This window comes from Morone saxatilis, unplaced genomic scaffold (assembly GCF_004916995.1).
Source record: "Morone saxatilis isolate NCDOM2014 unplaced genomic scaffold, NCSU_SB_2.0 Contig24, whole genome shotgun sequence".
NCBI lineage: Eukaryota > Metazoa > Chordata > Actinopteri > Moronidae > Morone > Morone saxatilis.
The window spans coordinates 4,596,531-4,615,612 of record NW_023339807.1 but is presented as its reverse complement, the minus strand read 5'-3'; the positions used below and the strand labels follow the sequence as shown (position 1 = coordinate 4,615,612).

At 42.4% G+C, this 19,082-nt stretch overlaps 1 protein-coding gene across 1 annotated transcript in view; it reads left to right on the top strand.

The window, feature by feature from the left end:
- Positions 1-19,082, top strand: part of oxr1a (oxidation resistance 1a) — a gene marked incomplete in the record, with an annotated part of 146,826 nt that overhangs the window by 83,760 nt on the left and 43,984 nt on the right. The window contains 1 exon segment of the mRNA XM_035671759.1: positions 18,115-18,197. Coding sequence (XP_035527652.1) covers positions 18,115-18,197 — 83 coding nt within the window.

Here is a 19,082-nt window from a genome sequence, read left to right as displayed (position 1 = left end):
TTCGATTAATTGAGCAGCCTTAAATATGCTTTTCTCAATATGCGACAAAGTTACTAGACGCTTTGAGCTATTTGTATTCAACTTGAATTTAAATTTCTTTAACTTTTAACTATTTGACAATTAATTAAACTATCAGTGTTTAATTTTGAGGTATTACACAGTTATGAACAAGTGCTCACTTTTAAGATATTCTGGATGCTATATTAACACTTGTAGGTTTGTGTTTTATTACATAAGAATACAAATGTTATTAAATGTTATAAAGGGAGAACCTTATAAGGCCCATACTGAACAAAGCATATCAAGCTCATAATTCATGTACAAGAGCTTCCATCCTTACTATCAATAAGCAGTAACTGAGGGAAAACTTGTAGTTGTTGAATATGGTCATGCAGAATAAAGCGTTAATAAGTGCTTTTTAATGACTAATAATGAGTAAGTATGCTTCTGTACTCAGTCAATGGTGAATATATGTTTGCCGTTTAATATAAAGTGTCACTGTGTTTCTTTATTGTGATTGCTGCTGCTGTTCACCTTTTCACTGAGGGACACTAAAGCATGCGCTACCCAATGCAGCCAGCAGATGGAGCACATTCAGTATTGAATATGGCCCTGACTCAGTCTCAAATCACACTGGTTCACTGTACTCAATTATAACAGCTGTTTCAGCCTCAGCCCACCTACTACAGATGCCAGGAGAGAAACACAGGCACTTCCCCTGTCAGACTTACAGCTTGAAAAGGAACACTTCCCTTTTTCTGATGTGAATCAGTGAACAAATGTAAACCAGGGCCCCATTTTGAACACTTTTCTAATTCTGAAACATGACAGGATTTCTTTACACTCCTGACTCCCTGTTTCCCCACAGCTCTGCCCTTGAGAATGAATAATGCATCACAGTCTTCCCAGTTCACTACCTGAGTCTGCTGCCCAATTATTACACCCTGTTCTGGCCGGTTTGTTTTCCACTTTTCCACATTCATTTACGCACCGCAAATGCCATCTCCTTCTATCCCTCACTAGACGAGCAGACACTTATGTCACAGGTCTCACTATGCCCCCTTGAGTCACATATAGGCGCAGAAGTGTACTTTGGCAACGAATGTGAAAGTCTCAATTTATTAGAATGTTATTATGGTGGGAGTTAGATGGATGTCATTCTCCTGGGTGCCATAAAGCCACACACTTAATGGCTATGAAATATCCTAGCAACAGTATGGAAATTGGTGTAGGTTGAGCAGGGTTGCATTTTTATGCATGTATTTATTAATGTATTTATTTGTAATGATTTTTTTTAAAGTAAATTTTTCAGTTCATGATCTGAATTATAATAACCTTTAGAAGTCTGCCTCCAATCAGCGCTGCATCTTCATCTTATTATTCATTTCAAATTAAACGTAGTAGGCCTGAAATATCTTTATAAGAGAAGGTAGAATATGGCTCTTAAGTGTAAAATCTAATTTGCCATTAACATTCAATAAATTAAATTGCTTAGGGAAAATGTTGCCTTCCAAAGACCTTATAATTATTGTGTATATTTAGAAATGGAAAAAAAAAAAATCTCTGATTACTTATTTACAGTACTTGCAGTAAACAGCGTGTGTAATATAGGCCAATAGGGCAGTGGGCTGCTGTTAAAGGAGCCAATCCTTTACCAAACTGCGTTGCACAGCCTGACTCCACCACTGGCAAAAAAAAAGTTGCCACTTGTTGACGCATTTCACATATTTCCTGTTTCGGAATGTAATAGAGTGTCAGAGGCTTTTCACACCACGGGTTTAATCTCGTTACGTTTTGCTCACACTGCGTTTGGCGCAATGACAGCGGGCGTTGTAATACTTTGAAAGTTTTGTTTGTAGCTAACCTAGCTAGGTTCGGCAGCGGTGGCGTTATGGACTTCATATTTTCTGTTACGGGCAGCAGCGTGAGAGTCGTTAGGGACGTGTTCACTCAGAGACTGTGGCCTGGACCCGGACCCGGACCCGGACCAGGACAGGAGACTGTCCAAATTCAACCACAACCTGCCGGGACAACACACGACAGTAACACCGCGCACTCCAAAACAGGTTAGTCTAACATACAGCTCCGTTAGCTTATAGTTTTAGAAAAGACGTCACTTTCAAAAGAAACCAAAACTCCAACGCAAGCGGTCCTGCACAGCGATGGACCAAACTCCCTTTAAAAATCGTTCAGTTTAAGGTGTCCTCGTTCCTTGGGTACTTTTCTTACCTGATAAGACAAAGGTTAAAATCTAGAAATAAGCAATAATTGTCACCCTTAAATTCGGCTCTTTTCTATTCATTAAGTTTCGCTTGTTCAAATGTTATTTCGACTTTAGTTGTAGTAGCAGTAGTTATTTCCACCGCTCCCTGTCACTGAAATACGACGTGTTCAGTTGAACATCGTGGCATACAAAAGTTGAGTGGACAAAAATGTTACATCTTCTGATTTTACACGAATATTTAGACATCGATTTGCATATCACACCATACCAGTTTGTGCATGACTTTTAATGAACTTTTGCAACTCTCAAACCTATGTCTGCCAATCACCAGACCCCATTATTTTATCATGTTTCTCATATATTTCATAAATGTGTGCATGTATTAGGTTGTGGATGGGGGTGCAAATACATGATGTAACTGGCACACAATTTTAAGCAAGACTTCCTGGACAGTGTATTCATAGGACTGAAGGTCCCTGTGCATTTGTAATTTCCTTTTCCTGCACTGATGTTAACTCGTAACAAATCAGTCCATGTCCTCAGTGGTTGCACTCTGCCTGTCCAGTTTTGTTGCGAGGACACACTGAGGCATTCGGAATACTTCAGATCAGCAGGCAGTGCATGTTTAAACCGTCCAGCCAGTGAGTGAACAAGTATGTCCTCAAGGCTTTTCACATCAGGGAGTTTCTGCATGTTAATGAAGATTGGATTTTTCCCCCCTCTTTTCTGCTTTGCCTCTTACACATAATTTATTATGAGACCCATCACTGGCTTCTCTGACTTTGAATTAAAAGCAGAAAAATGCTGCGCTGTTGAAATGAAAAGCAGGAGCAGATCCGAGCTCTCGGCCAGTATCACACAGAATGCCTGGCGCTATTAGCTAGCATTAATTGGTTGTTCTGAAAACACAGAAAGTTGCGGTGTGAGGGCACACTCTCAACCCCGCTCTGGTTCAGTGTACGGGGGTTTGCAGCTCACGCAGAGTCATCAGGCTCCAGAGTTTGGTGGCAGGCAGGTTAATTGTTCGATCTAATTAGGACAAAGATTAATCAGATACATGCTGCTCTTGAAAACGCCACGGATGGCAGCCGGGTTCATTAGCAGTCCCGGTGCCTCTCTCTTCCGCCGCAGAGTGGACCTAACTAGAGGTGGAGTCAGGTGGTGGAAGTGAGAAGATGTTAGAGATGAGGATGGGCACGGAGGCAGCTGGTGAACCATGGGTGGGCAATGGGCTGTCTGACAAGTTGAACACTGAATGGCAGGCCCAGTCGCTCAGTCCACACTAACCCCCTCGGAAACCTGTGTGATCGTCACTCCACATGAGAGAAAATGACCTAGCTCCAAATGCCGCGTGAGGAATGGGACGGCGCTTTGAGAGTTCATATTACTTGGGGCTGAGGCATTGAAGTGGGCGGTAACGTGAGGGTTTGTTGCTCACTTTCTGAATAAAAGTGTATATTGTTAGCAATGTTTTTGCCAGAGAAAATGAAAGGGGCCATTTACATCCGACATCTAAGACTTGACCTGAGGCGGGGCATGTGATCAACCCCATCATGACCAAAGTTCTACATTTCACAAGTCACATGATGACACCTGGGCCATCTCCATCTGCTGAATTAAGACTGTGAAAAGTGGCTTGGGGCTGCAGTTAATGATTATGTCCATTATTGATTAGTTATTTTCTCCCAGTTTACAGCCCCATCTGATCTGAAAGCTCGTAAGTTAACCTCTGAGCTCTGATTATTTTGTTGCGTGTCAGTAATGTTCAAGTAAAAGAGATGAAAACTCAAACTGGATCTTGCCTTCATAGGAACAGCTACACACAGTAATTGTTTTGCATGCATGTGGACTCCAATGGCTTTTTAATGGTCATCTCCAGTTGTAGCATCAGAATAACAAACTGTGGGCAGTTGCCTCGAGCAAACTACTTAAACGTTTGCATAAACCGCTTGAAAAGTGTGCCTTTTGAATCCCTTTCTGATGTAACAGTGGGACAGCCCTGAGCTTTTCTAAACGTATCTGGAACGTGTGTCAAAGTCTGAGTTCACACGGGTGGTTAGGCATGATGAGATGTAGTTTAGCTTTCAGCTGCTTTGACAAGTCACACCTGCGACATGATGAATTACATGCTGAATAGTGTTGTGAAGGCTGTTTGCCATCTTCTATGTAGTTACTAGTGTTAACGTGTCACAGCTATCCCAGGAATTGGTTTAGCTGGGAGATACAGTAGTGACTCAGATGAATAGCCTTGCAAAGACTGAGTGCAAACCCCTGCAGGCTTACCCGCGAGGAGGCAAAATGGGACATAATGGAGAGATTTAAAAGTGCTATTAGAGACACGGCGGCAGGATTTAAGGTGTATACTGTAAACACAGAGGTTGCCACATCTGCAGGCATTGAGACACATGCTACAGCACAGCATGCTCCTGCAGATCATCTGGTCTCCGCTGAAATCAGCAGCTTATGACTCTGGATGTCCTGAGAGAGAGAGAGAGAGAGAGTACACTGGTTGAACAGATACTGTAGTGTGTATGTCTTGTAGTGTGTTTTTTCTCTTTGTCTGATTTGATGATAGAATTCTGTGAGGAAATTAGAAAGACGGGATATTCTGAAAGGTAGTTCCTCTGTTTTCATAGGGGATAGTTGTGTGATGAGGGTTGTGACTGAATATAACATTCAAACTATACTGCCAAAGGTCTCCCAAGCACAGTGGAGGCAGTGCTGGGAGGTTTTAACATGTCTGTGTAAAGTCTGCGGTGGAGAGGGAAGACTTGCTGGCAAACCAAAAACCAAAAAGTAATCTCAACCATGTTCTGAGAGAGCACTTAAATATCAAGCCCTCCTTTTGTTTCTAAATCAGATCTTCCAACTGGATCGATGTTGAACTAAAAATGTGCAAGGTTGCAGCAGTTAAGTATGGAGTAATATATTATACATCAGACTTATACAGCAGACTCCGTTGCTCAAGTGCAATGAATCATAACCTTTCGTATATATAAGTATAGCAATGTCCACTTAAGACCTTCCAACCCAGTATCTGTGTATGGGTTATGACCAAAAGTGATACTTTGGGTAATTTTTAGATATCTGAAGAGGTAAAACTCCAGGTAAAAACCATTATTTAAAACGAAAAAAGTTTAGAGGAGCTTCTGAAAAAAAGGGTATTTTTTTTTCTTCTTTCCTATCCTGTTTATTGTCTCCCAACCCCTCCGATTTATCTTGCAACCCCTGTGAGTGGTGATGGCATTGAACTAGACTTGAAGGAACACAGCCTGAAAATGTCTTTTCTCTTGTCTTTCATTATACAGCTTAAAAATTGTGTGTATTGCTTTGTTAGGTACTGGAATACACATTACAAAAGCACTACTGATCCGGCATGAGCTTAACCCCGGACGCACTGTTACAGTGAAGTGTCCATGAGACCACATAAACAGATTGTGTGCCCATATATTAATAGCAGATGATTCACCAGTTCCACGGTGCAAGAGCAGGTTTGTCCTCTCGACATTGAACTCCTCTCTGCATCTCTAAGTTCTCCCTCTGTCCCCCAGGGTGTTCACTTATTTGTCACTGTTTCACATTCACCCGAAGGCTGACACCAACTCTGCCGCAATTATCAGGATGATTCAGAAAGTGCAATCTGCTGATGCTCTCAGCGCTGTAATAGGTGATTTTAATCACCTTAATTTCCAGAAAGTCCTTGAGCAGTTCGTCTCAGCATGTCACCCGCCTTGCATGCCATTATAAGACTCTCCTGGGATCTGTTAGGGCTCTGTCAAGGGAAGGTAAGTGGCAGGAGGAGTCCCAGTGCGATCACCGGCCCGCAGCACAGTACACCTGCTTTGCACACAGAGAACTGTGTTCAGGATCTGAACTAATGACTGCTCCCTGGCTTTTCAAGGATGCTCTGTCCACACAAACTGGACTGTGTTTCAAGAGTCAACAGTATCAGTGACCGCGCTGACACTGTATCTTTCTCCAAGGACTTTGTCACCAAAATGATGACCGTCTGTCCCACTAACAGGGTGGTGCATCTCCTATGAGAAAAACAGAGGCTAAGCTTAGTAGCAACAAATTTAGGTCTGTGTGACGAGGAAGGAGAACTGCCTGCGACCAATGACAAGACGTAACGGGTTGATGAGGCCTCAAAGGATTTAAAGTAGACATACAGTACATGTGGCCAATAAGCTGAGTAGCACTATACATGTCGTGATTGCCATTTCCGAGATGGGTTTAAGATATTTTCAACAGCAGATGTTTCAAAAGAGGCCAGATGATGAGCACAAATGCTGAGTACCGTTGACGTTTAAGGTAATTAAGACCTGTTCAGAGTGACTCAACTGCATCTTTTGCATCTTCATCTCTCCAGCTGAAAAGAGAGCCCAGTCTCTGGAAACATATTCATATTCAAGGACTCCACACCTGTGGTGGAAATTTCCCGACTAAAAACATCAGAGAAGTCAAACCATGGACTTAAAAAGAGTGTGGGTATGACATCAACTGGAGTTTCTAAAGGCATGTTTTGAAGCTTGGATTTCGGTTACCACTGATCATACTTTCTTTCTTTCTCTACCACTGATCATACTTTCTTTCTTTTTCCTTCAGCCTTTTTAAGCTGATGGACTTGCTCTGTTAATCAAAACAGGGAAAGCAGCTCTCTAACTCAAATTGGGAGGATTTCTCTAACTTTTATGAGCTAGCCAGTGGGGTGCCAGTGTGAAGAGACATTTGTGATCAAGTGTACAGATGATGGTGTCACTCTCCAGCAGGAGGTCAGGTAGCACCTCATTTCTCATGGTGAAAAACGTGTGAGCAGCGTAACTGCTGGGAGGCAAATGCAGCTCTTGAAAAGATTCAAGGAGTTTTCAAGAGGCATGGCACAACTACAAAGACTGCTTATTAAAGCTCACTGTAGGTTTGTAGGCATAGATAAAGGTTGTTTTAAGATGTTGATGAAGACAACTATATCATTAACCCTACACTACAGTTAAACTACAGAAGTCAGGCATTAGGCTAAATTCTGTTTGTGTAAATAATTATCTTTGCAATGATCGAGAAACCTTTATACTGTACAACACTGAATTGACTGTATTGACTCATTGTCTAGTCCTATGGTTATATGCCACCATTGGTAGTCATTTTTTAAATTATATGGGCTTCACTTCCTTATGTGTTGTGCGATATTTTGTGTATTTAGGTGTGGCTCCATGAATGTGAAAGTGTTATTTTAAATTGGGAGCAAAGGTTAATCATTTTAGCTTTATGGGATCAGTGGTGAGGACTGTTTCCCTTACTGGAATTATAATGTACAGGTGTAACCAGCGCTCAAAATGAAGGATGTTATATTGTCCAAGGGATATTAAAAATAGCATCTGGGACACAAAGATATGGTGTCTGGGACCATTCTGGGAAAGTAGAGAAATCTATCATTACAAATGAATTTATTACATGTATGCGTCATAGAATGACTCTTCCACCAACAGCGCCTAGGTCTCTCCCTCTCCCCTTGTGCCGTGCACAGGCAGTCAGAAAGTGTGACGTGTGCAGCATGTTTGCCCTCACTTACTCATCCTCTCTAGATGTCTGGTTTTAAGTTGTTTCCAACAGTTTATGTAAATATTTAGTTTGGTCTTCTCCCTCCCCCTTTTTTCCCTTTGTAGATCAGTTTTACTTTAAATATTTGATTTTATTCATGTGAGTTTGGGCTTGTTTGTTTTCTTCTGTAAGTCCCTACAACAATCTTTGAGAGTGTTTGTCACCTGCCAGCACCAGTAAAGCTCACTAATGAACATGTTTTATCTTCTTTGTTTCATTCATACAAAAACAACAAAAGCAATACTGCAATATGTATCTAAAAGCTAACATTAGCTACCATAAGCTAGTGTTAAAGTTATATCTTTTTTTTTGGCCTTTTCATGCCTTTATTGGATAGAGACAGCTGAAGATCGACAGGAAAGGTGGGTAGAGAGAGAGGGGATGACACACAGCAAAGGGCTGCAGGTCGGATTCGAACCCGGGCCGCTGCAGCAACTCTGTATATGGGTCGCCAGCTCTACCGACTGAACTAACTGAGTGTTAGCTTAAGATTGTGGGTGTATATAACTGAACAAGCATGAGTTCAACTGTTGATTTATATAAGTTAATTCTTCTTTAGTTAGTCTATAGTAAAATAACTAAAGTACAAAAGTGATGCATGGTGATATTCGAGAAGCAGCACAAAATGCAAATACTCATGTTAACTACTTTAAATTCCTATTGAAAGCATGATGGTGTGACTTTTGAAAGGAGAGATAACCCATTGACTATCTCACAAATGAAAAGTTGAGCAATGAAACGCATTCATGCTCAACACATTTGCTGCTATAGCCTTCCTTGGTCAAGCATGACCACTAGAAGGGGATGGGTAATCTTTGCAAAAATTCAGTATAACAAACTATGCTGAATAAGTTTGATAATATTATATGGATTATACTCCTTATCAGCATTTACCATTATCCCCTGATTTCCACTAGTGGCCACTGTATGGAAAAAGTTAATGTACGTAGTTACTTTCCAACGACCGATCTAATGTAACTTTTTATTATTTACAGAATGTAAAGAAATATATTGCACCAGTCTCCCCCAGTGTATTACTCCCTGTACCTGCATTTGGCCTGTACTGTACAGTAGCCGGTTCAAAACCTGACTGGACCCTTGGCTTTTGGCTCAATAAGGAGGTCTGATAATGCAGAGTTTGTGTTTCTCATAGCTGAGCTCATCACTTCTCCTGCTATTGATTTGAAGCTGTAACCTGAGAGGTTAGTGTTGCTGCCGAGATGCAAAGTGCCAGGACTCCAAAGGACGACATAAACCGATAAAGATGCTCTTTTGTATCACAAAGGTGGACGACACAAGTGTGCTCATGCCAACCCTGCTCCATTTTTCTTCTACCAAGAATTTTCTCTTGAGGCAATCAAAAGATTACTTTATTAATTAAGGGTGATTATATAATAATAATAATAGTAATGAATGGACACTGGTCCTTTTTGCACATCACCACACATGAGTTGAGTCACGGCGATGCATTAATGCCATGATAAAAGATGAATCACAGAGTTGTTGTGGAAGCTACAGCGAGGGTACATTATGTATATGTATCATCGCCATCGATCCAGCCAATTCAGCGTTAGGCTTGAGCCTTACCATTCATCATGTCCCCCTTTACCCCCCAACACACACACACACACACACACTCCCACCCCCAACTTTGACTTGTAAGGAAATATTGCTCCAAGTGCAATAACGTTAACGCCAAAGGTTGGAGGAATCACAGTGTGATTAGCGAGCGAAGAGTCTGAATGCATGTGACAGCAGAGAGGAGGAGGAGGATGGGAGGTCTGGAGCTCAAGCAGGACCTCCTGATTTCAGCCGCTTTAGCTGCGGATCGAAACGTGTTAGTGAGAAACAAACTGTTGAAAACGCAGTTTTTCTTGGTTCATGGTGTGCAGGTTATTGTTTCATTATAGTGGTGTCAGTGTCTCTGGATATATACTTGTGTAGGGCAGTTCTCATAATCCATTAATCTGTCTTAATTTATTCTATTAAAAGATCAATAGTTTGGTCTGTAAAATGCTTTTTTATACTTGTTGCTACGGACACATTTTGGTCTGTACCAAAAAAGTGTTGAGGTTCGATACCCAAGGTTACTTGTTATGTCTGACCTATAGTGCAAAGCATAAAGATATTTATTTTAACACGATATGTAACAAAGAACAACAGCAAATCTTCACATCTGTGAGGCTGGAAACAGGGCAATGCTTGATAAATAACATAAGAGTTCACATTCTTTCTTTCTGTCCATTGACTAATCAGTTAATCAGCTAATTATTATTGCTCTATTCTTGTGAGCACAGTAACAAGAGCATTACATAACAGAGACTTGTACAGTGTCTATAGATTCCCTGTTTAAAAACGGCTTCAAACAAAAACATATTGAAAAATATGTAAGGGAAACGACTAGTATGCTGACATTTATTGTTAATAAATTGTTAACAACCTCAGTAGCATAGCTGGTTATGGTTACTGTGTCATTATGATTACAGTGAGGCAGTCTAAGTGCTTCTTCTTTTTATCCAGAACAATATGATTTGAAGCAGTTTTCCCAGCTGTAACCACTACTGTATAATGCAGACAGGTTTGCCACTCTTACTTTTTAATGACACCTTTTCCCTTTCAGTCTGCACCGGGTTCGTCACTATGGAAACAGTCATGTACACGCTGTCAGAATAATAATTAAAAGGGGTGTGTGAGTGGTTAAGAGAGCATTAACGCACCCCAGCGCAGACCAGTGTCTGGCTTTCGAATGTTGAGAATGTGGAGAGAGAATCATCTCGCCGTGTAAAGAATTACCAGCGACACAACAGGAGTGTGATTAGCCGGCATGGGGAGAGTGTTAATGAGAGGACAGGGCAGATCCAGTGCCTCCTGTTCTAGCATGGACCTGCCCACACGCTCACAAAACTGCAGTTCAGCAAAGTTTCCCATAAAAGCTGAGTGGTGTATAGGCTGGTCCGCGGAGGCTGGCAGTGTAATATAGAGCTGAGTGGTACTGAGAGTGTTGGCAAAGGGATGTTGCCTGTCACACTGCGTTCTCTGTGTTTAGGTTGACAGCTCCACTAGACCCATGTACTGTATATTCATTACAGGGGAAAGACTACAGCCTATGCTAGCACTATAGTGGAGTTACGCAGCAATAATGGCCTGCTTCTTGATACAGAGCTGTTGGCACTTCTCCTCCATTCAGTGGTATTCATAAGTCCTCTGAGACAATGGGACTGTTGACTAAGAAAGTTGATATTTGCTGTTGTTGGGATGATATATTGCCTTTATCTTCCAGCAGCTTACAGTGAGAGAAGTAATTAGAGGATCCAAAGTGTAATTACTTTCCTGCAGGTTGGAGACATTACAAGTATTAAAAATTCTTTAGAACAACAAACCTAGCTTTATTGAATGTGATCTGGTCATTAAAGACGGGCACAACTTGCGTCTGCCTTGTTCTGGTGGACCCCACTCCTTTAGCAGTCAGCCTTTTAAAGAAATCGTGCCCTCGTTTTATTTGTTTGCAACCAATGACAGTAGAAACAAGATAATCCATCCATGTTGCGCTGTCATTAAATGAGGAGTGTGTGTCTGGCTGTGTGTTTGTCTGCAGCCAAACATGAAGTGAGAGATTCCTCTCTCAAGCAGCATGATCTCTGTAGCCTCCACACACAGGCCCTGGCACCAGCAATACTCGACACACACCATCCGTGAACTCTCAGCTCTCAGGCTCAGACTGCATTAATACTTTGCTTATGCTATGTAATTACGTACAGTAGCTTGCGATACATTATAGATGACTTCCTTTTGCACGTGAGAAAGAGAAACTCGCAGCTCCTCCTAGCTGTAATAAAGTTGTCACGTCCACCTAACGACTTGGTGTTAAGATAACGCCACCACCAGCTTAAGTTTAAAGCCAGGGTTTGTCACTGTGCGACAGTCAGCACTTTTCACTCCCGTTTTATTTGAGTAAGCATTTCACTGGCCGATCACAGTCTCTTTTCTCAGACTCTTGACTTCAAGTCAGAAGTAGGGACTCTCCATCTATCGTCCAACAACTGTGGACTACCTGTCGCAATATAAGAGCATTCACAGTTGTTCTTTTTACTGTTTTATACTTGTGTTTCTTGAAACAACAGGAACTGAACAGATTTTTGTCTCTGTCAGGCGGTTATATAAGTGTGCTGCATGATTTGATCAACACAAAATGACCCATCCGTTACCCAACCAGGTGCACAGATCAAATCCTGACCCTTGCTTCCTCCTCCCCACATCCCCCACTCAACATTGGAAGATGTTGCAAAAAGTTAGCAGCCTGTGTCACCACACATTTTCCTCTCAGGGCAAAAAAAACTAATGGCAAAGCAATATTGTTTTGTGTTGTGAAACAGCCTTATTATCTCTTTACCTGACATTCTTATTGGATTCTGATTTAACTAGCCAGCAAGCTTATTCTGTTTTGAAAATGTGTCCGTTACAGGCTATCATAAACTGTGCCAGAGGGCTGTTGATGTTGTTCAGTTACTTTAATGCCGATAGATGCGAAAGTCAAAAATGACTTTATGTGCATTAATGTCCAGAATCCCCACAATGATGCTGTCTTATCCTGTTAGAGGAGATGTAACAGCCAGTGTATGTAGTTTTACATACGAGGAGCTGCACAACATTCTGTGTGCACAGTGCGACTAATGAATACATTCTTGTATTCAGTCAGCCCTCTGCTTTGGTGCAGACAGAAGTATCTTAACAACTGTTGGATGGATGATTTTAGGTACAGACATTCATGATCCCAGTGGATCCCTTCGCTTTTCATTTAGCACCATCATCAGGTCCAAAATGTCATTTGTCCAATTCTTTGGTTTACAGAATACCTGGAAAAATGAATTGGATTCCCATAAGCCGCAGCTGTACTGTGTTCAGTGCTAATTAGCCAATATTAGCATTGCTGACAGTAGCATTCTGAAAGCAATGCTGTAAGTATAGCATCACAATGCTGCTAGCATGACTTAGTCTTGTTAATATAACTGGCCTTAATGAATAAAATTCTCTCATGACGTCTCACTCAATGGGTACGTTCAACAACATACTTGACCCACATCACATTGATGCAAAATATCTAATAATTTTGATCATTGATTTGCAGCAGTGCCTATAATGATCCAATGCAACATTGTAGATGGTAATCAATGGTAACTATATAAAGCAAATATCCTCAAAAATGACCACAAAGTTGAATCAGCAACTCTCCGACACAGTCTTAACGAACACCAACTATTCTAAGCTCCACAAAACGCAAAGGTGCACTGTGTTGCAGGCCTATTGCATTACATTTCACTGGTATTTCTGTTATTGTCTCCGACCCCCTTTGTACGACAAACTGCTGTGCCACCGACTCTGTCCTCCCTTACCTCACAAACTTTTGAGGAAAGTCTGCAGCTCTCTAACTATTCCTGCACAACACCTGTTCAGTGTGGCTGTGGTGCAGAGCTCGTGCCCCCCGTACTGTTTGGGGGTTTTCTAAAAATAGCATCTGGGGAGGGCTGTATAGCCAGCAGGAAAACAAGGGAGCAGAGGGAAATTGGCTGCTTGTGTATTCTATCAGACCATGAGGGAATGTTCTTCAGATAGTTGTTGACTCTCCTATTCCCTGCCTGCTTCAGTTTGTCATAGCTGTGTACAAAGAGAAGGGAACTATATATTTAGCAGGCGTGATTCATACTCAACAGATTGCACGGGCACAGAACACAGCGCTTTTATAGAGTCAAGTACAGTAGCATTTGCATTTAGCTCGAGAAACATCCTTGCATTCCTTGGCAGCTGTTGGACTTGAAATTCCCAGATTTACAGATAGTTTGTGTGTTTTAATGGAGACACGATACATTGTTTCTTTTTTCTGTGTATTCTATCACAGAAGACATCCATTAATGGCAGATATGAAAGAGTTACTGAAGCTTTGTTCTTCACAAGCTTTTCATAGTGAAGTCGTTTCAAGAAACCGTCAGCGAGCAACTGCAAAATACTTGTGGAATAAGAAATTCTTTTCATTCTTTAGGACAGAGAGAGAAAACGCATGCATGCATGCTAACACAATAGATGTTTACCTTTTTGAAAGACTTAACTTTCTCTTTAGAAAAGAGAAAACAGTATTTTTACTTATTTCAGTATTTTCTTCTGTCCTCAAGAAGCTTCATTTTAAAAAATATGTCACTCAGCAGGGTGTTTATCACAGTTTTCATGTCACAGACCCCCACATAGCCATATTAAAAATGGAGCGGCAGAGAGGTGAGAGTCAAACCTAATGCACAACTAGAGAAGTCACTCACATATTCTTTAATTGTGATCATTTGTCCAACAAGGACGAAAGCTCCCACTGATACCTGCGGCGCTCCTGTCTGCCCCGGGGTTGTGTTGCCATGAGGCAGCGGGGTTGGCCATTGTCACGCATTTTTCCGTTGAGTTGCTCAGATAGGCATGACTTCTTGTGACTGTTTACATCCCAGATTGGTGAGAGGCAGCCTTTGTTTTTCCTGACACACAGCAGCTCCTTTCAGTGTCTGACCGAGTCACACAGCTTCTCTCACAGTTGACCCAGTGTAATTGTAATTCAGCCCATTAATGAGCCAAGTAAAATGTTCTTTATGGGAAACGACAACAGTAAAATAGCTTACGCTGTGGCGACTTGTTTTACTTGGTTGAACAACAAATGAGATAATTGGGGACCTCGGCTCACCTCTGTTAGAAATGTTCCCACTGTGCTGTTCAGCAAAGATAACCGGGTTTACTTTATCAAGATTGGCATTGACCACAGGCGCAATTCTTCACGCCTTTCCCGTGCAGCCTCTGCATCTCCTGATTCTGCCATTTTGAGCATGTTATATCATGCTGTCTCAATGCGTGACGTGCAACGTGTTACTGTTATGGTACAGAAGCAAAGACAGCGTATCAGAACAGGACTAATCAAAGCTGAAATACATATATGTATGTATATTGACGGCAAAACCCTTCTTGACTGGAAATCAAAATTCCAATACATCACTGGATGCGGATGGATCATATGAAACAAAAAGGCTATGATTTGTGGACTTAAGAAGTAGCTTCCCTCTATAGGAGCAGAGCTTATTTAGAGACAACAGATGCTCCTGGCTGCCTGTGGAGCGGGATGAAACCAGAGCCTTTGTTACTGAAGATGCCCCGGCGCTGAGCTTTGCTGTGTGTCTGGTGTGTGAATAAAATGCCCATTTCTTGTGCCACCATCCATGGTGAGGTTTAATTTTAGACCAATCACTGGCTCACCATGTGCAAACACCCCTGCAGCTGCTAATGCATATCTGTTATTCTCTTTCGCTCTCTGTCACTCTCTCCTTCTCCTCTCATTCTGTATTATTTGCACCAGTTTGGTGTTTACAGCTGTGTATAAGCACGAAAAAAGCAAAAAATCTTTGTTGTCTTTGCAGTCCTGCAGCCAACAAAGCAGATCAACACCTCCGCTGTTTACTAACTGAGTCAGGTTACATGCAGTCTGCCGCACTGGCATGACCTGCAATTAAGCAGAGACATGGTGGATTATATTTCATAACAGGGAGGCATGGAATCACAGTTATGATGTGATGCCTCTAAATAGCAACTAAAACGCAATCATCATCATCATCCTTCCAAGGTTTTTATTTGGATATTGAATAATTGATTTGGCACACGCCCACAGTTTTTGCAGCCATTGTGTTCTTTCTACACAACTCATAATACAATAGTGCTACAGGTTATTTTATAAACTACCTTAGCTAGGCAGTGCTGACCAAATCTAAGATCTTTATGAGAAAATGCCCCAGTATTGAATGAAGATAATCAGGAGATGACTGTTGGTTCTATTTGTAGATGATACAAAAATGATAATTAGTATTGCAAATATGATGGCTGAGGAAACGCGGCCGTTCATTGTTGCATTTATGCTCTAATACAGTGGCTGTACTCGTTCAGGTGAATCATTAAGGGATCATGGGATTATCCCTGGGATTGGAAATTAGAAAAAGCAAACAACCTCTATGCAGAATTCTTATTTTTTTAAACGTTTATCTAATCTGTGTTTCTCTGTTTTTGATTTTCTTGTGGAATGAAATAGTGGATTTTTCCACCTCTTCATTCTTTAAGATTATCAATCAGAGAACAATCTGAGCAGTAGAGGGGTTTATGGGTCCAAAATGTCTGAAGAACCTACCCAAACCTGAATTCAATTCATTTTTAATAGAGAGTCTAATCCAAAGGGAACACGGGGACTGTCAGACCTGATGATAATTAGACCAGGTCCAAACTGCAGTTGATTTGACCAGAAAGAACACAAACGCAGACATGATTAGCTATTAATTAACAAGCACCTGTGGTCGAAACAGGAGAATTTTACTAATAATATTTGAGAAAATGTCCCGGTCGTCAGAGACGTTGATTCCAAAAATTATTCTTTTATATGCTCCAAAGACTAATTCATAGAAATAAAGTCCTAAATTCACTACCTGCACCAACAATAACACATTCTGTTGCCACGTGGGAGATATTCAGACAAAAGATAATAATTTTCTAACTAGCTGAATATCTGTAAATCACATTCAAAGAAATAACTGTCAGTTCTTCTACTGCTACGGATTTCCATTTAGATCCACTCAGGTATTGGACGTATCGACACACAGACCTGTGACAGTAAAACAAGACCCTATACAATCTACTTAGTGTCAAATTTGGACCTGGGCCAACACAGGTCCTGGTTTGGGTTTGTGTTCCTCAGAAGCGATTGGACCCATGAAGACTCATCTATGCAAGAAGCCATTCATTTGCATTAAGGAGTCACAGGCCTTAAAGGTTGGGAATCACTGCTCTAATGTTTCCCTAAATATCAGTTTGCTTTAATGCAGCTTTGAAAACCATGAAAGGAAGATACTAGAACTAATTTATAATAGTCTTATATACAAAGACATAAGATGGGATCGAGCCTTATTTGACAGCATCAGTATTAGATCCATAGATTTGCCAGCCTTAGCCTACATTTCATGAACGGCACCCACAATATCATCTTTACAACACTGATATTTACACCTGAAGCAGCTCTCATTTCCCCTCCCCTCTCACTTTCTGCCAGGCAGTCCTGAGCCCCAAAAATAGCAACACTGGTGTATGACTCATGTTTGGAGCTATCTGAGATGCCTGATGAGAAACCCATGAATAAAGGGACTAATTTGTCACATGCAACACCTACAAAAGAAGGGCACGGGGTCAACGTAGGTCCAACATAAATCCTTCACCAAAACTCGCTCACCTCCTCCAATCGCCTCCTTTCTAGGCCCACACCGGGCTCCAATCAACAAAGCCTTGCACATTATTCTTCAAGCCCATTTTCCCATGCTGCTTGTTCTCCGCTCTAAGTCAAAGACAAGCGTCAGCCCCTTTTCTAGATCTTCTCCATTCCCAAGAGTCCCCTTCCACTTTCTTTCATCTCCCATCTTTTGCTTCTCTCTTTCATCTACTTGCTTCAACATTCCATCCACCCTCTCGCCTTCTCCCGACCTCGCCCAGCCCCCCAGCTTCTTCACATGCAATCTTCCATCGTCTTCTGTCACTATCCACCAAAAGCCAGTCTCCTCTACCGTAATATATTTCTTTCACTCTAACTAAACCTAGCTGCCATTGGGGTCCTCCTCTTATTACTCTATCTTCCGCTTTTTTTGAAAAACAGCTGGAGCTATCACTACAGCTCTACACCTCCACCCTCTTCTTTACCATGCTACATTCCCCCCATTACCCAACCAACACGTAGCACCAAACCCTCCCTTCTCCTCCATCCACCCTCTGGTAGAGCCCCCACTTTCCCTCTCCAGCTTTAGCACCCCCCACTTCCCAACCGAATCCATCTTCCTCAACTCCTCTTGGGCTCGCATCCAGAGCGGCACTGCCCCGATGGAGGTCAGCCCGGTCTCTGTCTGCTGTGAGAGGCAACAGGAGGGAGGGAGGCAAGGTGAACCGGTTTCATCGGCTGTCATTGTGCTGCACGGTGGGCGAGGAGGAAGAAGGGAGAGAGAGAGAGAGAGAGAGGACAGTGTGATAGAGGGAGAGCGAGGGCAGGAGGGTAGAAGCAGAGCGAGAAGGAGAGAGAGGGAGAGAGCGAGAGAAAGTGGTCCAGCGCTCACAGCTCACATCGCTGGCTGGCTGGCTGGCTCGCTCACTGTTGACGAATGAGCTGTCTACCCACGGGGCTGGGAAACGGCAGCTTGTGACAAGCTGGGGAGAGAGGAACATGAATGTAATGCGTACCTTGCCTCGCTTGCTTTCAGATACCGGCCAGAAGAAGACTCCAGAGAAGAAGGATGGGAGACGCATGTCGTTTCAGAGACCCAAAGGGACCATTGAATATTCTGTGAGTAACGCACAAGCAACTCTGCTCTTTCTGTGTTAATGTCGTTATGTGTTTTTGACGCTTTTCTGCTCCCGTGCTGCTGCTGCTGCTGCTGCTGCTTCTCTGTGTGTGTGTGTGTGTGTCTGCTGCTGGTGGGTTCTGTAGCTTAGACTAGTAATAATAATATTCTAGCTGTAGCAGTTTGTTTGTGTTGTGAAGGCACCGTGTCTGACCATGCTTGGTAGCTCATTAGTGAGAGGGAGAAGCATTTTGTGGATTTTACCAGTGTAACACGTGTACCTCATTCTCAGGCTGTTTACATAAAGAGGACGGTGCATGTGTGTGCGTGCACAGACGTGCAGGGTAGCTGATAGAAAGCTTATGGAAACAATATATCCTTTATAAGACTGTGCAGCAGCACTACGCTCAGCTCCATTTTGCATGTTGATGTATAGAAAGCAGAGGAACTGTAGCAGCTCCGTACATTTCCTGGATCAGAGCTGGACAGACGAGCAGGAGCGCTGGCAGGATGTTTATTTGTTTTTCCATTCGTTCTCCGTGCCACGTATCGGAGAGCATTCCACCACAGAGCTCAGTGTGCTCGCGAATGACCTTCCAACTGCGTTGTCATTTCTATTGATTTAGCTGTTGTGTAGCAGAAGGGGAGGGTGGGGGGTGAGAGAGTGGGAGAGAGAGGGAGAGGGCTCTGGTTCCTTGGCGTGAGCTGAAAATGGAGCCTGTCTCCGCTTTGCCTGGTTGTGTTCTTCAAATGACCCTCAAATCCAGCTGCAGTCAGACTGCTTTTCCTTGCCTCTCTCTCCGTGGCAACAGTGAGGAGTGGGATTGCCGTGGCTCAGCTCCGGCTGTCTGCCTGTCTGCTGAAAGGAGAGGAAAGGAGAGGAAAGG